The sequence below is a fragment of the Ursus arctos genome, unplaced genomic scaffold, assembly GCF_023065955.2.
Source record: "Ursus arctos isolate Adak ecotype North America unplaced genomic scaffold, UrsArc2.0 scaffold_13, whole genome shotgun sequence".
Taxonomy (NCBI): domain Eukaryota; kingdom Metazoa; phylum Chordata; class Mammalia; order Carnivora; family Ursidae; genus Ursus; species Ursus arctos.
The window spans coordinates 51554398-51570697 of NW_026622797.1; the positions used below are offsets into that span (position 1 = coordinate 51554398).

The 16300-nt window shown below is 40.4% G+C and overlaps 1 protein-coding gene across 3 annotated transcripts in view; it reads left to right on the top strand.

The window, feature by feature from the left end:
- Positions 1–9014: 9014 nt before the first annotated feature.
- PDSS2 (decaprenyl diphosphate synthase subunit 2) overlaps positions 9015–16300 on the top strand; it is a 234171-nt gene continuing 226885 nt past the window's right edge. For 2 of the 3 annotated variants that reach the window (XR_008959010.1, XR_008959011.1), the window contains exon 1: positions 9033–9595. Coding sequence is in view for 1 of the 3 variants with exons in the window: in XM_026511702.4 (XP_026367487.1) it covers positions 9300–9595 (296 nt within the window). In the remaining 2 variants the exon portion in view is untranslated. Of the gene's footprint in view, positions 9596–16300 lie in introns of all 3 variants that reach the window. The other variant, XM_026511702.4, reaches the window with a different exon arrangement.

The following is a 16300-nucleotide window of genomic DNA, read 5'->3' on the forward strand; positions in this document are numbered from 1 at the left end:
AAACCTCCTTGTGGACCTCAAGTTTCGATCTATGTTAATGCTAAGATCAATCAGGTTGGTTGGATGAAAGAGACAGAGAGAGAGAATGAAATAACCATAAGATCAGATTAGTCTACTAGTTAATTTCATTCATGGAATTAAAAGATTTTGATACTTAACTGGACCCAAAAGATCATCTACTTTTGTTTACAGATGAGTAATTTTAACCTCATAAGAGTTAATGCCTAGCCTATGATCATACAGTTACTCAGGACAAGGCTAGAGAATCCAGATTGTTGGCCTTTTATAATATCATCTATGTTCAAGTAAAAACCTTCTCAGCTGGGTTTTTTTTTTTTTTTTTTTTTGTCATTCCAAGGTCCTAAAAGAAAATAGTCTCCTGGAAAGAGCCTTTGTAAAAGAAAAAGACCAAGTTCTTCCCCTGTTGAGTTAATCCTAGTGTGAAATTAACTAGCAGCATTGCTAGTCAATTCCACATTGCTGCCCTGTGGGGAGAGAAACTAAGAAAAAAGGAGAGTAGGTCTTGGTCTATTTCCTCCCTAACTGCAGTTGTTCTAAGGTCGAACAATCGGAACATCAGAAGAAGATAGCAAAAAACGACTATTGTGTACCTAGAGAGTGAGGATCTAAGAAGGGAAAAAGTAAAGATTAAACCCAAAAGAAAAATTACAGTGAAGAATTATAGTTGGATATATTTTCCCACATCATCTTTGAGGGCTAATCTGTAAGATGGAAAGGACATTCAGCGATCTTCCTAACGCTGAGGGAAATGCAGATCCATATTGTAATGAGATTCCATTTTGTACCTGTTTGTTGGAAATGTTAAGAAGGCTGAGTTGAGAGAGTGTGATCAGCGGGATCTCTCATAAACAGCTGGTGGAAATGTGAATTGATAAAGCCACTTTAGAAAGCTATTTGGCATTATCCTCTAAAGTTGAATATTCCCGTACCCTACAACCCAGTAATTCCAATGCTAGATATAAACTCTATGAACCTGGAGGCATTTGTAAACCTCTTCATGACAACATTGTTGTAACAGAAAAAAATCTGGAAGCAATCCAAATGTCTATTGACAGGAGACTGGATAAAGTGTGTATACATTCACTCAGTGGAAATTATACAGCAGTCAAAACAAATAAACTGCCACTATACACACCGATATGGATGAATCTCAGTAAAATAACATTATGTAAAGAAAAGAGGTCACAGGAAATTACACTTAGCATGGAATCTTTTTTCAAGATAAAATAACAAATACATATAAATAATATACTTTAAAGAAATGCATATATTATTAGCTTATTTTTTAAATCATGATAGAGATAACAGATAATAGATAGAGATAATAGAGAGAATGATAAATACAAGATTCCAGATAAAGATAACTTTGGGTTGAGGAAGGAGAATAGAATGGAGAAGTCCACACTGACAAGTCTATTGTCAATATTCTAGTTCCTGTGTTGGTGGTGGGTTCCCTGCATGTATTGCATTACACAAAGATCAGCAGATCATTGTATTAGTCATTTATTGCAGTATAAATTACCCCATAACTTAGCAGCTTAAAACAATAAGTATCTGGGACACCTGGGTGGCTCAGTCGGTTAAGCGTCTGCCTTCAGTTCAGGTCATGATCTTGGAGTCCCAGGATGGAGCCCTGCATCAGGGCTCCCTGCTCAGCGGGGAGCCTTCTGCGTGCTCTGCCTCTCCCCGTTTGTGCTCTCTGTCTGTCAAATAAATAAATAAAATCTTAAAAAAAAATAAACATTTGTGATTTCACAAAGTTTTGAGGGTCAGGAATCTGTGTGCATCCTAGTCTGGCGGTTTTGGCTCAGGGTTTCCCATGAGGTTATAGTAAAGCTATGAGTCAGGGCTGCCGTCTCTGAAGGAGCTGGAGGATCCACTTCCAAGATGGCTCATTCACATGGCTGTTGGCATGAGGCTCAGTTCCTCACCATACGGGCCTCTTCATAGAACTACTCATGACATGGCTTCTCTCAGAGCAAGTAAAGTGTGTGTGTGGGGGGGGGAGATAGAGAGGGAGGGAGGGAGAGAGCATGAATAAGAGCGAGCCCAAGGAAGAGAGGGCCTGAGATGGAAACTGCAATGTCTTTTATAAAACTAATATCAAAAGTGACACACCATCATTTCTGCCACATACTATTGATGACGCAGATCAACCACAAGACCATGTGGAAGGGGTCAACACCAGGTGTGACCACCAGGAGGCGGGGGTCATTGGGCACCATCTGGAGGCTGTTTACCGCCACAATAAAACAGAAAAGCACAATGCATGGACCAATGATAAAAGTGTGTCAAGAAGCAATTACGTGCACTTGGGTTGGAAAATAAATGAATAAATAAATAAGCGCATTCAGTTCTGAAGACAAGAGGACACGGGGGAGTGAGATGAGTTTGAGCTTTAATTCTTACCTCTACCACTTTCCAGCTTTATGAATTTGGGCAAGTCATTTGACTTGCTTCCATTTTTAAAAAAGAATAAGGATATTTACTTGCCTCTTTAAAAATCTTTTATTATGAAAATAGTCAAACATATATACAAAACAGATTAGTGTAATGAATGCGATATACTCATTATCCAGAATCAGCAACTTTGTAGATTTTAGCATACTTGCTTTTTTTCTCTCCAGAAGTGTCTTAAAGAAAATTCCTGACATTGTATTGTTTTATCCCTATACAGTTAAAAACATGGAAATTTTCTAATAGACACACACGTAAGGTTAATAATTCCCTTGTAATATCTAATGTACCAAAACTATAATTCAAACTTCTTTAATCGCCTCCTAATTTACTTTTTACAGTTGGTTTGTTAGAATCAAGATCCAGTAAGGTCCACACTTTACGCTTGTTATGCGTCTCAAAATCTCAGTCTACAGGAGTCCTTTTCCACACCCCGTCTTATCCCCTTGTCTTGTTGAGGAAACCTAGTCAGCTGGCTGGAGGACATCCAACAGGCTGGATTGGTCTGCTTGTTTCCTTGGGAAGCTCTTTTACTTGTCCCACCTTCTCCTATCATTCTAGAAAATTGGAAGTTAGACTTATCGGCTTGATGAGATTTAGATTCAACTATTTTGGCAAAAATACTTCCTAGGCGGTGCTGTATGCTTCATAATGCACCACATCAGGAGGCACAGCTGTGTGGACCCCCCATGCCTAGTGATGCTGACGTCAGTTATGGTGCAAGCGGTGTCCCCACTGCTCCTCTGCACTTTCCCATCAGCCTCTCATCTTTTGATAATCGTTGCCTGAATCGATTATTTCATAAGGAAGCACAATATGTTGATTTCTTCCTCTTTTATTAGATGGAATTATGTTCTTAAGAACTTTCCCTCAGCAGCCCCGACTGTCTGTGGGAAGTGGCTTGTGCCCTGTTTCACATCCAGTTTCACAGCCTGCCTCTCGAGACAGCCATGGCTGAAGCAACCTGCTTCCTTCAGGCGTAACCTGACAGCACTTCTCCACTTATGCACCGCATACATGTCACGTTCTGCCCCTGAGGTCCTCTTACTTCACGAGGGTGGGATATCTGCCTGGCATTCACATGACAGCTTAGAAGTGTGAGGGGGCCAATGCCCCAAGGGGGGAATTTGGACCAATGGGGGCTGGGAGCTGGTCAACAACTGCTCCTCCCTTGCATCAAGCTGACGGTTATGAAGTATATTCTACATGGCAACTCAGAGTCCCAGCAGGCTCAAGGCCTCATTGCCCACAGCGATGACTAACTCAGAGACACCCTTGTATTAGACCTCCTGTGATTCACTCTCCCTAGTCACCCACTGCTGCTTCCTGAGATGGCTATCCAAAATAAACTACCTAAAAGTAAGCCCTTGTCTCGGGTTCAGCTCTCAAGGCGGTGAGCCAGACTAAGACACCACTAAATACAATTCCTACAGGAAGGCAGGATAAATGTTCAATTCTTTCATGATATTGAAAATATTCAGAGTACTGTCCTAGTTTTGTCTAATAACGAACTCAAGGATTTATATGTCATCAATGAATTTCGATCAGTTGTAGTTCTTACTCTGTTTTGATGCTCAGGCCGTCCCCTTTTCAGCTAGTGGGAGCTCCTTTATGCTTATCCCTTTGTCCCTTTGATCTGATCCATTAGACTTTAGACTATAATAGATTCCCTGATTTCTGGCACAACAGGGTGTCCCAGGCTCATCGTGCACATTTCTTTTCTTTCTTTTTTTTTTTTAAGATTTTATTTATTTATTTGACAGAGATAGAGACAGCCAGCGAGAGAGGGAACACAAGCAGGGGGAGTGGGAGAGGAAGAAGCAGGCTCATAGCAGAGGAGCCTGATGTGGGGCTCGATCCCATAACGCCGGGATCACGCCCTGAGCCGAAGGCAGACGCTTAACCACTGTGCCACCCAGGCGCCCCCATCATGCACATTTCTTGCCCCAGACCTGAAATCTGCCATTCTTCTAAAGTACTGGTCCCTTTTAACAGGGAATGATGTATTGAAAGTATGATTATGAATACTAAAGGTGCTCATTGCTGTAAGAGTATCATTATCTCTAGGCCTTTTCAAGGGACAAAACAAGTAAACGCTTCTCTGCCACCCCCCCAATGTAAAATTTTTCTTATTGGGACATAAGAAACATTTTTGAAAAGGAAAATTGTAAGTTCATACTATTTCCAATTTAACTTTAATTTTACAAGGATTCTACTTCCTCATCATTCTTAACAATTCTAACATTTGTTTTTACCTACAATGTATAAGAATCATTTGAAGATAATAATATCTATATTTCTACCAGCGGTAAGACTGCAGATTGAAGTTTAAGATTTCTTTGTAGGTTTATTTATCCTGAGAACATACTCCACTATAAATGCACTGTAAAAACACTATTTTCTAAAGTCATTTAATTATTTACTTGCTGTGGTTATGCCACCCACTTAATATACATTTAGGTCATTTGCTTCAGCTTGTTTTCAAATTTTAGTAATTACATTTTTCTTTAGAATTTAAAATTATTTTGGATATGTAAAACATGTCCATGACTTTATTTTTTTAAATATAGAAACTTTTATAGCAATAACAAAAAATGAAAAACAGAACAACAAAAGAACCAAAAACTAAACAAAGTTAAATAACAAATGAGAAATTGGGATATGCAGTTGAAACATCTAGGACAATTAATTACTTTTTACAAATTGTGTAATGAAAGACTTGAGACTGTTGTCTTTGTTAGTTGTCCAATACCGTAGTGCATATACATGACTTTACACCCAAAACTATATAGTCAAGGTATATTCAGGGTAGTCTGTTCCATGCCTGTCCCCTCCAGCTGTTTCTTCCCAACCTAAATATATAGGCAAGTGTATATTTGTAGTTCACCTATCTTCCCAAAAACACACTGTACTGTTCTGCGTCTTGGTGTGTTTTTGGTTGCTGTTGTTGTTTTAAAGCTAACCCATATTCTGGAGCTCCCATTACATCGGTGTAGAGATGGCCCTCATTCTTTTTCAGAGCTACACGGTGTATTTCATTATATGGATCTACTCCAGTTTATTCAACCACTCCCCTACTTGTGGTTGTTTGGTTTGTTTCTAATCTTTTGTGATTACAAATTATATTGCAAGAAATAATCTTGCACAAAACTCATTTTGTATTTTGGAAAGGGTTCCTAGAATTGGGATTTCTGGGCCAAAGTATAAATGCATAGGTAATTTTTCTAGGGATTATCAAATTCCCTTCCATAGATGCTGTGAACTATTTTACAATCTCCCTAGCAATATGTGCTGTCCCTGTTCTCCATAGCCAACAGCCTAGGAGACGGTCAAACTTTTGGGTTGTTGCTAATCTGATTACTTGCCTCCTTTTATCATTTTGCCCCGAGATATACCCCAATGCTTTTCAACTGCTTTTGGAGGAACTCTCTTAGCATAAACAATAGGTGATTGTGTTGAGGATGGTAGAAGGGTGGCTGCGTGTCCCTATCTATGTCCACTCACCTAATCATGGAAATGCCAAAGCCCAGAGCATACACCATCCTTGTTAAGACCTTTTACTTCCAAAGGCTGGTTTAGGTTTCCAGCCAATGAAAAGGACATCAAATATAACTTCACTTGTTTCTAAGTTCAGCAGAATGTGGACAGGACAGTAAGTGAAATCTACTGGTACTTTACCAACTTCAGGATCCTGAGAAAGGTGGAGGAGGAACCGCAACCATCTTTTGTCAGCTCGATGTCTCCTAAACAACCCCAAACCCAAGGAGATGGAGAAGTCCCTGTGTATGGCTGGAAGTTTCCACAGATTGTGGAGTGACCATTTTAACCCGCAGGGCTACTCACACACAGGACCTCTTCTTTTGCTGCTTTGTGAGTGTCCGTGTCATCAATGGTCCTTGTTTTTTGTTTCTTTGTTTTGTTTTTGTTTGTTTGTTTTTAGCATCTCCCATTTCCCTATGTTCCCATGGGTGATTTTGCCCCCAGGACATCTGGCAATGTCCTGAGACACATCGGTTGTCACAGCCTTGGTGGGGGGTACTGCTGGCTTATAGTGAATGGAAGCCAGGGATGATGCTAAACTTCCTACCATGCACAGGACAGCCCTCCCCCACCACAAAGAATTCCATGCTTTCAAATGTCAGTAGTACTAAGGGTGAGAAACTCTGCTACATTCTTTATGCGCAGATTCACAGACATCTTCAAAATGAGTATTACCAGGGGCAGAGGAATGGCAGAATCACAGAGACTTCCTCTCCTTGCTCCTCCAAAAGTCACTATCAATTCAAAAAGCTCTTTAGTCAGAAAGACTCAAAGGAGTTATATATTTATCTGGAAGATTAAAGAATAAATACCATTTTAACCTTCTAAAAACTGATCATCATTAGGTATAATGCAACCTTTTAACTGTAAGTATAAAAGAAAGTGCAGATTATTTAAAGTAAATGGGACCAAAAGTCCCATGAATAATCAAAAACTTGGTTAATAGAGTATGACCAGAGAATAATGCATTTGGCTTCTGTGGAGAAATTAAAGTACATGCTGTGAATTGGTATTAAGGAAATTGCATGAAAAGTTGGTCTTAAGGTTCCATGATTCTGAAGAAACGGCCTCAGGTGCACAATCTATCACATTCAGTCTTTATCTCTCTTCATTTTTTCATGACTTCTTTCACCTTGGATAACCCAGAAGCTCAGGCCTTGGAACTTTTTGAAATGGCAAGGTATCTCACTCTCCACGTTTATTTTCATCTAGAACAGAGCTGAATTTTATTGCCAGGAGTTTGTTATCTCTTGCACAAGAATTATTTTGAACTTCAGCTTGCCTTACTTATTTTGTGGGCAAAGACTGTTTAACACTTACAAGCTTAATTCATCTAAAATGTACCCCTGAAAAGTTATGCCTAAAGTGAATTTTTGGAAATAAAACCGGATTTTTAAATCACAAGGGAAATTTACTATTCAAAGGGAGTCTGAGGCTAAACATTTGTAGAGAAAAGCATCTTTCTGCAAAGTGAGTAATTACTCTTTAATTTAATCTTTTTTAAAGTCTGGATTTTTATATGTAGCCCGAATCTAGACCAGTATTGTGCATGATACTAATTTTAAAAATATCAATCATAACTTTGAAAGCATTTTGAAAGTTGAAGAGTTTTACAGGCTATTTTTAAGAGTGTAAAACTGGGTAATATATCTTTCATTATTAACAAGGGTCTGTTTGTTTATTTATTTATTTATTAGAGAGAGAGAGAGAGAGAGCGCGCCAGAGCAAGGCGGGGGGTAAGGGAGGAGGGAGAAGCTCCAGGCTCAGCAGGAGCCCAAGGCAGGGCTGTATCCTAGGACTCTGGGATCATAACCTGACTGACTGAGTCACCTGGCACCCCCAAAGAGGTTTGGTTTTGTTTTTAACACTTGTTTTGGATGATGTGAAAAGGGGCAGGATACTAGATATACCTGAAAAAAGAAAAGGCAGCATTGTCTGAATGGTAACCACATTGACTGCTTCCCCTCAGCAGTGAAGAGTAAAGGGTAGTTGGTAGGTTACTTGGCGTAATGCTGTGGTTAAGAGCGTGGATTCAGAAACCTGATTGTCTGCGATAACATCCTTGTCTAGTGTGGCCTTTGACAATGTACACAACTTGGTTGTGCCTCAGTTTTTTCACACGAAACACAGAGAAGAATACTAACACAATCTACTTAATGGAGTTGTGAGGATAAAATGAGCTAATAACATGAGTTGTAAGTGAAAAGCACTACGGTCGGTGATACAGTTTTGAATCCTGGATGGTGAACAGAGAGTCCTTTCGAAGAAAAAGACGAGAGAGGGTGGGCGCGGGCCTCTCTGCACCCCTGTGGAGGTACGGCTGCTTTGCCTGGGCCGTACACAGGGGGAACCGAGGCTCAGCGGCGAGGCTGGTGATGCGACAAGATCAACGGCATTCCTTGGGAAAAAGAACCCTTTCCGCCGGGCCAGCCACCTTCCGTCTGGCTGGGAACTGAGGGCAAAGAGGGCTCAGTCCCACCCCTAGACTTCGTCCCACTACTGAGTAGCGGTCCGTAGCTCCCTAAAGCCACCTGCCCTAAGGGCCGCGCTCACGCCCGTCCACTAGCCCTGCCAGGGGATGAGGGACAGCTGTGAGAGACTTCCCAAAGTAACCCGCACCTCCGCCCAGAGCCCTTCCTTCCGGGCGGGCTGGGAGCCGCGAAAAGAGACTTGGTAGACACCGACCCTCATTCATAACACAAATATTTGTGTGCGCCACTCCGTGCTGGGCGTTGCGCTGGCCCTGATGAATCAGACTGGGCCCAAGGTCCGGGCGCGAGAGCACCACTCAGCAGCGCCCACGCCCCACCCCAAACCCGGGAAACCCAGGTCTTCCCAACCCTGCGTCCTCACGGGGTGTGGGAGGAGCTTAAGCTTTCGCCCTACCCCTCACCTTCCGGGGCATATCTCCAAAGCCCCGCCCCTTCAAGGGCGTTCACGACTGCGCCGTAAAGTAGGGAACATTCTTTACTCCTTAACTGCCCGCCTCTGTCTTTACGACAGACCGTATTCCATCCCGCCAATATGGCGTCCCCCATTTAGGAGGCGGCCGTGGTTTCTACCCAGATGGCCGGGGGCAGTACTGAGCTCGGGCAGTTGTTGGTGTACCCCGAAGCGCTGAAAGCTGCAGTTAAAGTGCATTTCTGGTCACAGTTCGAGGAACTCACCCTTCTCTGAGGGTCAGGAGTTGCCGCTTTCTTCTAGTTCCTCCTCTGCCCCTGGTTTGTTCCCCGCGCCACCTCCGGACACCCCCAAGTCCCTGACACTCCCAGACTCAAACTATGAGCCTTCGGCAGCTGCTATTGCGCTTGCCCCGTTATCTCGGGGTGTCGGGTTCCCCGCGTCGCTTGTGGTGGTCCCCGTCCCTCGATACCATCTCCTCGGTGGGCTCCTGGCGTGGTCAGTCCTCCAGGTCCCCGGCCCACTGGAACCAAGTGGTGTCAGAGGCGGAGAAGATCGTGGGCTATCCCACGTCCTTCATGAGCCTCCGCTGTCTGCTGAGCGACGAGCTCAGCAACATCGCTCTGCAGGTGCGGAAACTGGTGGGGACTCAGCACCCTCTGCTTACCACGGCCAGGTGAGCTATACTCCTCTCCTCTTGACACACTCGCACCCACTCGAGTCCTTTTTCCTGGCCGACACTCCCTGCCTTGCTCAGACTGGCCCCCTGCTTATTTCTTTTTACTCCTTCCTTTCCTTAGCTCTCCTGAATATTTGATGTTGTCTCTTCTCTAGTCCACTCACCTTAACTTTCTTTCTCCATTTGCTCAGCTGAGCGGATAAGTGGTTTTCTTTTGAGAAACACTTGTACTCTTCGTGTTTTTGCTTCTTAATTATTAAGGGCAAAGATGCCTCAGTGAGTTGTAGAGAAATCGAGTAGGGATGTGGGTCTGAGTCACTTTCTAGAAACGGTCTTTTTAAAATGGGATAAATTGATTTTCGGTTCCGCACTGTTCAAGTGGTTGCCAGCAGAAAAAATGGAAAGGAGGAGATATGTTGAAGGTAGACGGTTCTTTCCAACGAATATCCCAGGCTTAAAGTAGGAATCTATCCAGTCAGTAGTCACTATCCTCTTGGGACTTTTATCACTTATTCTGAATTGTGAAACTTACCATTAGGATTTTAAGACCACAATTTATGCTTCCAGTAAAAACAAACGAACAAAACCCTTTTTTATTTGTAAATAATTTCAAGCATGTTGAAAATTTGCAAGAATAAAAATAGTACAAAGAACACACCTGCATATCTTTTAATCAGATTCCCTATTCTGAACATATATACATACTATTTACATGTATATCTAAAATACACACATTTTTAATGACTCATTTGAGAGTAGATTGCATACATCGAGGTCCTTTATGCCTAAATACTTAATCGTGTATTTCCTAAGAATAGAAATATTCTTTATAGTAATCAATTTAAACACATTAAATATTGATATAATACTTTATACCATTGATATCCCAGTTTTTTTAATTGACCCAGAAATGTCCTTTATAGTATTCTTCCCTTTCTAGTACAGGATCTAGCCTAGGATCACATATTACAGTTAGTTGTCGTGTCTCTTTCATCTTCTTCAACTGGGAACATTTCCACAGCTCTTGCTTTTGTGGGTAGAGCTGTAGTTCTCAGATGGGGCAGTTTTGCTCCCTAGGGGAACACTTGGTAGTATATGGAGATGTCATACCTGGGGCATGCTATTGGCATTTAGTAGGTAGAGGCCAGGGAACACCCTGTAATGCCCAGCACAGCCCTACAATGAAGAATTATGGGCCTCCCAATGTCAATAGTACCAAGGTGGAGAAACCCTGGACAAAAATTATCTTTTTTCCCCCATTTTCCTTTTTTTTTTTTTTTTAAAGATTTTATTTATTCATTTGACAGAGATAGAGGCAGCCAGCAAGAGAGGGAACACAAGCAGGGGGGAGTGGGAGAGGAAGAAGCAGGCTCACAGCAGAAGAGCCTGATATGGGGCTCGATCCCATAACGCCGGGATCACGCCCTGAGCCAAAGGCAGACGCTTAACCGCTATGCCACCCAGGCGCCCCCCCATTTTCCTTTTTTTAATTAAACTTATACTTTGAGATAATTGTAGATTCACATGCTGTTGGAAGAAATAATACAGAGATCCAATGTATCCTTTATCCAGCTTCTCCCAGTGGTAACATCTTGCACAACTGTAGTACAATATCACAAGTAGATCATTGAAATTGATATAGTCAAGTCACTACAAGGATCCCTTACATTGCCCTTTTATAGCCACCCCCACTTTCCTTGCTCACCCTCTTGCTATAATTTTTTGAGACGCCTGTCATTTCTTTGTTACTACAGAGGTGACCAAATAGCAATAATAAAGTGATTTTACTTGTTGGCATGAGTGGGCTAAACCTGTCCTGTGTATGTTAATTCTCTGTAGATGTAATTCTCTGTGGAATGTTAATTCTCTGTAGATTTTAGATGATATACACTCAAAACACACACACACGTACTTACATGTTTTAAAGTTTAGTAATGAAACTAATGAGCTTACCATCCAATTTAAAAACTGTAACTACCAATCCTTTTGAAATTATCTGTACTCCCCAGTCCATGTCCCTGAACGCCAGTGTACTGGATTTTGTGCTTATTTTTCCTTTTTAAAAGTTATATTGGTGTTTCTCTAAATAATAACATGTTAAATTTTGCTCACTTTTGAAATTTATAAATATGGTAGTTTATTGCTTGTAGTCTGCTATGCTTACTTTTTATCCATAATTGTTCCTAAGATTCATCCATGTCGTGTTTAATTATACTTCATGAGTTTTTTACTCATGATGTATGTTTTCACTCATGGTGTATGAAATCCTATTGTGCGAATATGCCACAGCCTTCTTTCAATCAGCATTTGGGTGGTTTGCATTTTGTGTTATGAAAAATGCTGCGGTGAATGTGCTTCACGTGTCTCCAGGTGTACTTGTCTTGAGAGAATAGATGGAGGAGGAGTGTATGCACGTGTTCAGTTTTAGTAAATAATAGCAAATTGTTTTCCAGAGTGATTGTACCAGCGGACACTCTCATGAGCAATGTCTGAGTTCAGATTACTTCATGTTCTCGTAGCACTAGAACCTTGAAGTTTCTTAAATTTGCTAATCAAATAGTGGGTTTCACTGTGTGTGGTGGGAATGGTAGTGTTAGTAGTGGTAGGGTTTGTAGTAAGTAGTACACTGCATCATGCGTATTATTGTCTTTGTAATAAAACGTTGACGTGAAAAGGGCAGAGCTGGAAAAGGCCCTATTAATGTGTATATTGTGAGAATTGTAATCCATCTACTTAGTTGCCAGAGCATCAGGTGGGTTGTTGGAGAAGATCCCTTCTGAAGCCACCAGAGACACACTAGATGAAAGCTTAATAAGACTAATGGCTCTAACAATTTCCTGGTTGTAGCCTGCCCTGCCTGCCCAATACCATACTACAGTGAGAGAATTGGAGAGGAACAAAATAATTAAGTTGCAGCAAAGGTGTTACCATATATGGTAACATATATGAATTGTTTTATTTTGTGAGAAAGGAAAGAGCTAATGTGCATGTAGTTTTATGATACTTTGATAGTGTATCACAGATTATTTATTTAAGCAGTCTGAACTCACAGGCAGTCAGTGAACAAAAAACTTTTGGGGAGGAGGGGCGCTTGGGTAGCGCAGTCGTTAAGCGTCTGCCTTCGGCTCAGGGCATGATCCTGGTGTTCTGGGATCGAGTCCCACATCAGGCTCCTCTGCTGGAAGTCTGCTTCTTCCTCTCCCACTCCCCCTGCTTGTGTTCCTTCTCTCACTGGCTGTCTCTCTCTGTCAAATAAATAAATAAAATCTTAAAAAAAAAAAAAAACTTTTGGGGAGGAAGTCCTATATTTATCTGTTTTAGCAGTGGAGCAGGCATTTGATCCAAAGGGTAGGCAGACTGTGATTATTGTAAATTATAGCTAAAAACATGGATTAAGCAATTATTTTTTTTGAATGATGTACACCTTGCTTTGTTGAAATCTTATCAGCAAAGCATTGATAATTAAGAGGAAGATAATGTATGTTAGCCAAGGACAGAACGACCCCTTGTAGTTGATTTAGTTAGACATAGGAAACTGGACTTGGTAAATTCCTTTACAGTTTCTTTTATATTTTGGGTTTCTATTATTTACTTAAATCAATATTCTAACCCCTTGGGTCATTTTACTTTTTGTTTAAATCTACACGGTATGTTAAAGATGAATCATGTCTAATACCCTAAAATTTAAGTGAAGGGTGTCATTTTTGGCAAACAGCAGGAGAAAAAAAGGAAATCACCATAATTTATTATTCACTACCTTCTCTTCCTTTACCTTCTCATCAAGAAAAGGAAAAAGAGCCTAGAAGTGTACTCTAATAGATTCAGAAGTGAGATTAAATTTAAAATCTTGGGGCGCCTGGGTGGCATAGTTGGTTAAGCACCAGACTCTTGATTTCAGCTCAGGTCATGATCTCAGGGTCATGAGATTGAGCCCCGTGTGAGCTCTGTGCTCGGCGCAGAGTCTGCTTCAGATTCTCTCTCCTCTCCCTCTGCCCCTCCTCCCCAATAAATAAATAAATAAATCTTTAAAAAAAAGTTGAAAATCTTGAGATTTGGTGAAATAATGATCTTATTACTAGGAACAGTGTAGCAATTAGCTAATTTTTTACCCTTGTTCTTCTAGATTTCCTAGGGTTTTTATATTGTAAACTCCAATTAGATTTTAAAAATCCTCAATTAGCTCAATGCTCTGAAGCTTATGGAGGAATATAAAGACGTCTAAAACATGGACCATGTTCCCTGATAAACAGACATTGTGTTGGACTCGAGTATGTTTACAACTGTCTACCAGAGGAAGTAAATGACTTGTGGTAAATGAGTAGTGGGAATATATTAGCTATTTCATTCAGAGATACTGAAGTGGCCTGGAATAGTAGAGAATCTTTCATGAAGAAATTGGCATGTCCTTAGGATGGGTGGAGAGAAATTACATGGGTAGGGGTGCCTGGGTGTCTCAGCTGGTTAAGTGGATGCATTCAGCTTAGGTCATGATCTCAGGGCCCTGGGATTGAGCCCCATGTTGGGCTCAGCGGGGAGTTTGCTTCTCCTTCTTACTCTCTCTCTGAGCTTTCTGTCTCTCTCTCTCTTTCTTTCTCTCTCTCTCTCTCAAATAAATTAAATCTTTAAAAAAAATTACATGGGTAATATTTTAGGGTGGTAGTAGTGTATTACATATTGTTTCCTTTGTGATTCTTTTTCTCCTTTCTTCCTTAGGCTGTCATACTTCTACTGGGTATAGGGAGGACCTGAAAAGCAAGTGCAGTAAAGTAAAATGAGCAGCAAGAAAGGAACTAGAATAGCTAAAACAATGTTAGGAAAAAAAAAAAAAAGAAAGAAAGTAGGAGGAATCATTGTACCTAATGTTAAGTCTTAGATATAATTTCATTGATCAAGACAGTGTGGTATTGGCAGAGGAATAGACAGATCGAAGAAACAGAATAGAGAACCCAGAAATAGGTCCACACAAATATGCCCAATTGATTTTTGACAAAGGTGCAAAAGCAATTCAATAGAGGGAGAATAGTCTTTCCAACAAGGTGCTGGAATGATTGGACATCACTGGCGAAAAAAATGAACCCTGACCTAAACCTTAAGAAAAAAAAAAAAGGAAAATGGATACCTGTGAGATCCATGTAAAATGAATTTGAATGTGAAATGTAAAACTATATAACTTTTAGAAGAAAACATCTCCAGGATCTGGGGCTAGGGAGACAGTTACTAGACATAACACCAAAACCCCGTTTCATAAGAGAAAAAAAATCAGCAATTCGACTTCATCAAAATTGGAGTCTTTGCTCTGTAAAAGACCCTCTTAATAGAATGAAAAGATTAGCCAGAGATTAGGAGAAAATATTTGTAAATCAAATATCTGAAGGACTTGTATCCAGAATATGCAAAGAACTCTCTAAACTCAGTGGTAAAAAAGTAAACAATACAATTAGAAAATGAGCAAAAAGAGCCTGTAAAGATGACAGGTAAGTATGTGAAAAGGTGGCAGGTAAGCATATGTAACATTAGCCATTAGAAAAATGTAAATGAAAACCATGATGAGATAACTGCTACTTACCTATTAGATGAGCTAAAATATAAAGTACTGACAATCTCATGTCCTTGTAAAGATGCAGAGAAATGAAACTAGATTTCTTTTAACATTGCTGATGGAAATATAAAAATGGTACAGCCACACTGAGAAACAGCTTGGCAGTTTCTTATAAAATTAAACATACACTTCCCATACAACCCAACAATCACACTCCAGAGAATTTATTCCAGAGAAGTCAAAACTTATGTCAAAACCTATACACAAATGTTTATGGCAACTTTATATGTAATAGCCCAAAACTGGAAATAACCCAAATATCATTCAATGGTGAATTGTTGAACAAATGGTGTTGCAGCCATGCAATGAAACCCTGCTCAACAATGAAAATAACTGACCTATTTATTCATACAACAGTTTGAATGAATCTGGAAAGAATTATGGTAAATAGAATAAGTCAATCCACACTACTGGGGGGAATGTAAAAAGGCACTACAGAATACAGTATGGTGGTTCCTCAGAAAAAATTAAAGAAAGAATTCCCATGTGATCCAACAATTTCACTTCTGCGTATATAGCCAAAAAAATTGAAAGCAGGGTCTCAAAGAAATATCTGTTCACCCATGTTCATGGCAGCATTATTTGCAATAGCCTAGAGGTCGAAGCAACCCAGATGTCCATCAGTAGGTGAATGGATAAACAAAATATTGTGTACATATAATGGAATATTATTCAGCCTTAAAAAGGAAATTCTGGCACATGTTGTAACATGGTGAACCTTGAGGACATTATATTAAGTCAAATGAGCCAGTCACAAGAAGACAGATACTGTATGATTCCATTGATACGAGGTATCTGGAATGGTCACATTCAGAGAAAGTAAAATGGTGATTGCAGGGGCTGGAAGGAGGGGGAAATGGGAAGTTGTCATTTAAAGGATATAGAGTTTCAGTTTTTTAAGATGAAAAAGTTCTGGAGATGGGTTGCACAACATTGTGAATATACTGAACTGTACACTTAAAAATGGTTAAGATGGTAAATTTTATGTGTGTTTTACCACAAAGAAAAAGTCAATCTCAGAAGTTTATATATTGTTGAAAGGAAGAATTTCCTCTGCCCTTTAAGGTCCTTCTAGCTGGACTAAGAATCAAAATGACAGGCAG